The sequence below is a fragment of the Patagioenas fasciata genome, chromosome 1, assembly GCF_037038585.1.
Source record: "Patagioenas fasciata isolate bPatFas1 chromosome 1, bPatFas1.hap1, whole genome shotgun sequence".
In the NCBI taxonomy this organism is placed as follows: Eukaryota; Metazoa; Chordata; class Aves; order Columbiformes; family Columbidae; genus Patagioenas; species Patagioenas fasciata.
Genome location: NC_092520.1, coordinates 566846 through 570892, shown reverse-complemented (window position 1 = coordinate 570892; position 4047 = coordinate 566846). Strand labels below are relative to the sequence as shown.

General features: G+C 49.5%; 1 protein-coding gene across 1 annotated transcript; it reads left to right on the top strand.

Annotated features, from left to right (window-relative positions):
• LOC136111534 (olfactory receptor 51Q1-like) lies at positions 1-969 on the top strand. The gene has a single exon (XM_065855834.1). The coding sequence runs from the start codon at positions 1-3 to the stop codon at positions 967-969; it is 969 nt and encodes a 322-aa protein (XP_065711906.1).
• Positions 970-4047: the final 3078 nt, after the last annotated feature.

Genomic DNA, 4047 nt, shown 5'->3' with positions numbered 1-4047 from the left:
ATGTGGTTGTCCAACAGCTCCAGCTCCTCCAGCCACACGTTCACCCTGACGGGCATCCCGGGGCTGGATGCTGCCCACGTCTGGCTCTCTGTCCCTTTCACCTGCATTTACGCTGCGTCCCTCGTGGGGAACTGCACGATCCTCTTTGTCATCAGGAGTGACCCGAGCCTCCACGAGCCCATGTACCAACTCCTCTCCATGTTGGCCATGACTGATCTGGGCTTGTCTCTGTCTACAGCACCAACTGTGATGAGTGTTTTCTGGGCCAACTGCCGGGAAATCAGTTTTGACGCCTGTTTTGCTCAGCTTTATTTTGTTCATTCTTTCTCCTTCATGGAGTCCTCGGTGCTCCTGGCCATGGCCTTTGATCGCTATGTGGCCATCTGCTACCCGCTGAGATACACCTCCATCCTCACCAGTGCCAGGACAGCCAAGATGGGGCTGGCCGCTCTCTGCCGGTGCCTCTTCGGGGTGCTGCCGTCGCTCTTCTTGCTGAGAAGGTTGCCCTTCTGCCGTTCCCGTGTGCTGTCCCATGCCTACTGCCTGCACCAGGACCTGATCAAGCTGGTATGTGCAGACATCACGTTCAACAGCATGTACGGGTTAGCCGTGGCCATCCTCATAGTGGTGCTAGACCCACTGCTCATTCTTCTGTCTTATATTAGGATTTGTAAGACAATTGCGAGGTTTCCATCCCGGAGGGAGCGTCTCAAGGCTTTGAACAACTGCCTGTCCCATGTCCTGGCAGTCCTGATTCTGTACATCCCCATGGTTGGCTTGTCCATGGTTCACCGTTTCGGCAAAAATGCTTCCCCTCTTGTTCACGTCTTCATGGCCAACACCTACCTGCTGGTTCCCCCCGTGCTGAACCCCATCATCTACAGCATAAAAAACAAACAGATCCGCAGGGGTGTCCTCAAGGTCCTCACGCCAAGGAAGAGCTGCTTCCCTTGGCACCGCAGCACATAAAGCGCCTTCGCTGACTGCTCGCCACAAACCAGCGGGATGAACTCATTATGCTGTGTACACCATTGCTGCTAATCAAATGTATGCTTCTGGGTGAAGGTAGAAGCAATTAATATTCAAATCAATTTAAATAATTGTCCATGCTCCTTTATTCTGCATTTACCACAGCATTTTCTCTACTTTCTGAAGTGTGTTCTATTTCAGTTGCCACTGAAGGAGTTTATGCTCCAGAAAAAAACATAAATATGCAAGATTTTATTTTCTCAAGGCCACTGAGGCTGTAACAAATCTTGCTCAACTATTTCTAATGAGTACTGTAATGAAGAATTAAACCCTAGTCTAGGAAATCATTCCACATGTGATTAAACCTATGTGATTAGCCTCATTGTTTGCATTCCCCAAGGAAGAAGCCATTCAGGCACCAGTTATGAAGCCATCAGGAACCAAACGAAGCACAAGTCTTTGTATCCCACCTAAACGTGGGACATTACAAAAGTATTGAGTGAGCATTTGCCCACTTGTTTTTCATGGATGCTCAAGTCTACGTTGGGGAGTGCAGTCTTACCAGATGAGCAGTATGTGGGTGACCCCATCAGTAATACCACATAAGGTCAGGATGACTTAGGTAACGTTATCGGAAATACCAAATTTGGAGTGATGTAGCAGAACTGGGGCCAATGGAGAAAAAAGTAATAAGAGGCAGCTTGTTTACCTGGGACAGGAGTGGGGAAAGGAAAGGTCACAGGCAGGGGAAAGGGCGGTCAAGAAGTGGTAAAAGAGATAATAAGGCATGCAAGTGATGCATTTGGGGTTGTCCAGGGTAACAGCTGGGCCACCATGCTCTTGACCTCTACATCTGGAGCAGGACCAAAAGCCAAACCCATGCTAGGAGAGCCAAAGCTGTTCCTGTTCTCAGGACAGGGATGGGCAGCCTGCCTTCCCTGGCTGGTGGAGAACACCTGGGTGAATGGATCAGGTGTCCTGGTATCAGCTTGTCAGCATCTACCCAACAGTTCTGAACAAAGTGGCTGCTAAATGGCTTGCTTTGATGGCACGCTGTAAATGCTCTCAAATCCTGAAGCCATGATGGCCATGGGGTCTGGAGCACAAGTGCGATGGGAGCAGCTGAGGGACCTGGGGGTTCAGCTGGAGAACAGGAGCTGAGGGGAGACCTTCTGATCTCTGAACTGCCTGAAAGGAGCTTGGAGCCAGGGGGGTCGGGCTCTGCTCCCCAGGAACAAGCGCCAGGCGCAGAGGAAACGGCCTCGAGTTGCACCAGGGGAGGTTGAGGTTGGATGTGGGAACAATTTCTTCCCCAAAGGGCTGTGGGGCATTGGAACAGGCTGCCCAGGGCAGTGCTGGAGTCACCATCCCTGGAGGGCTGGACAGACGGACAGGAGGTTCTCAGGACATGGGGCAGGGACAGGGGTGGGTTATGGTTGGACTCCATGATCTTGAGGGGCTTTCCAATCAAAATGATTGTGTGGTCCTGTGATTCTATGCAGATGTGCACTCCCACTCCCTGTGGAAAGTGCACACCATCCGCCGCTCCTGCCTCCGTGTGTCTGATACGCACCTTAGCAGAACAAATATCGTGCAGCAGATTTCAGGTGGCTGATTCTCCAAAGAATGCTGTGCCCAGTGAAATCTATGAGACCCATGTGCTCCTGCTTTTAAATTATTTTACTGGCACGTCTAATACCTTTGTATACTTTAAGCAAGAAAATCAGACGCTTGAGAGGGTAAGTGCCTCTGGGAACTCCCGAGAGTATCAGATACATGAAGATTGTACTGAAGTGGTTCCCGATCTCGGTTGTCAAGGATAGAAATTCATATGGGAAACAAGTATTTACAGTTTAAACGTGTAATATTCTAAGAGTAAACATGCTCCCAGTCTGAAGAACAAGCACTGGGTCCATGCAGCATTCTGTACCTGAAGTAATAGCAAAAATTTATCTTAGACTTGTAACCTAATAAAAGAGTTTCTTTTGAAAAGCTGTGCGTACTCATTGATACAGCTGGGGGTTGGGATGGTGTCAGCATGGGTCCCCCCAGGTGGGCAGACACCCTGATGTCTGTGGCATCATTTGGGGGCACATCTGTGAGCGGTTGACCCCATACATGTTTTGATGGAGAACCGTCTGTCTTTATTCTCCTCAGTACATTACATGTCCCAGCGCAAAATGAATTTATACAGCCCGGTCATCTGGATCAGAGCCTTAATGTCTAGTTACATCAAGTTTCTCCAGCCCTTGTACCATAGAGCTTTTCAAATTTCCAAGGGATGAGGTCCCACTTCCCATGAGGAAGGATTTTTCCTTTATTGTCCAGCTGAATTTTCCCCTACTACAACTTCTGTACCAACCCTCTTGTCTCTCCATCCCTGATGAGTCCGACTCTGCTTTATCCGTAATCATTTCCAAGGAAATGATTACAAGCAAATATATAAAGGGTGAGTGCCATGAGAATGGAGCCAGGCTCTTCTCAGTGGCAAACAATGACAGGACAAGGGGGAATGGGATCAAGCTGGAACACAAGAGGTTCCACTTAAATTTGAGAAGAAACTTCTCAGTGAGGGTGGCAGAGCCTGGCCCAGGCTGCCCAGGGAGGTTGTGGAGTCTCCTTCCCTGGAGACATTCAAGGCCCACCTGGACATGTCCCTGTGCAACCTGTCCTAGGCGTTCCTGCTCCAGCAGGGGGATTGGACTGGATGAGCTTTTGAGGTCCCTTCCAATCCCAAACATACTGTGATACTGTGATACTGTGAATGGAAAACTTTAATTAGAAACCTCTTTTGCCCCTTTTTCTTCTAGTTAAAAAAGCCCCCATTGCTTCATCCTCTCCTTGTCTGTCGTCAGCTCCAGCCACCTGACCACCTCCATGGTCTCACCTGGACTTGCTCCAGTTTATCAACATCACCTTTGCTTGCATGGAAGGATCCACAGCTGCACAAACAGAATCACACTCTTGCTGATTAAAGGGGTAAAAACTCTCTTCCCTTGACCTGGTGGTTGCACCCCCACAAGCGCAGCCCAGCCCATGGATGGTCTTCATTGCTGCAAGGGCACACCAAGTGCTCGT

What these genes read in the sequence shown, in the direction of transcription:
- LOC136111534 (XM_065855834.1), top strand. Translation starts at nt 1, where the DNA reads ATGTGGTTGTCCAACAGCTCCAGCTCCTCCAGCCACACGTTCACCCTG.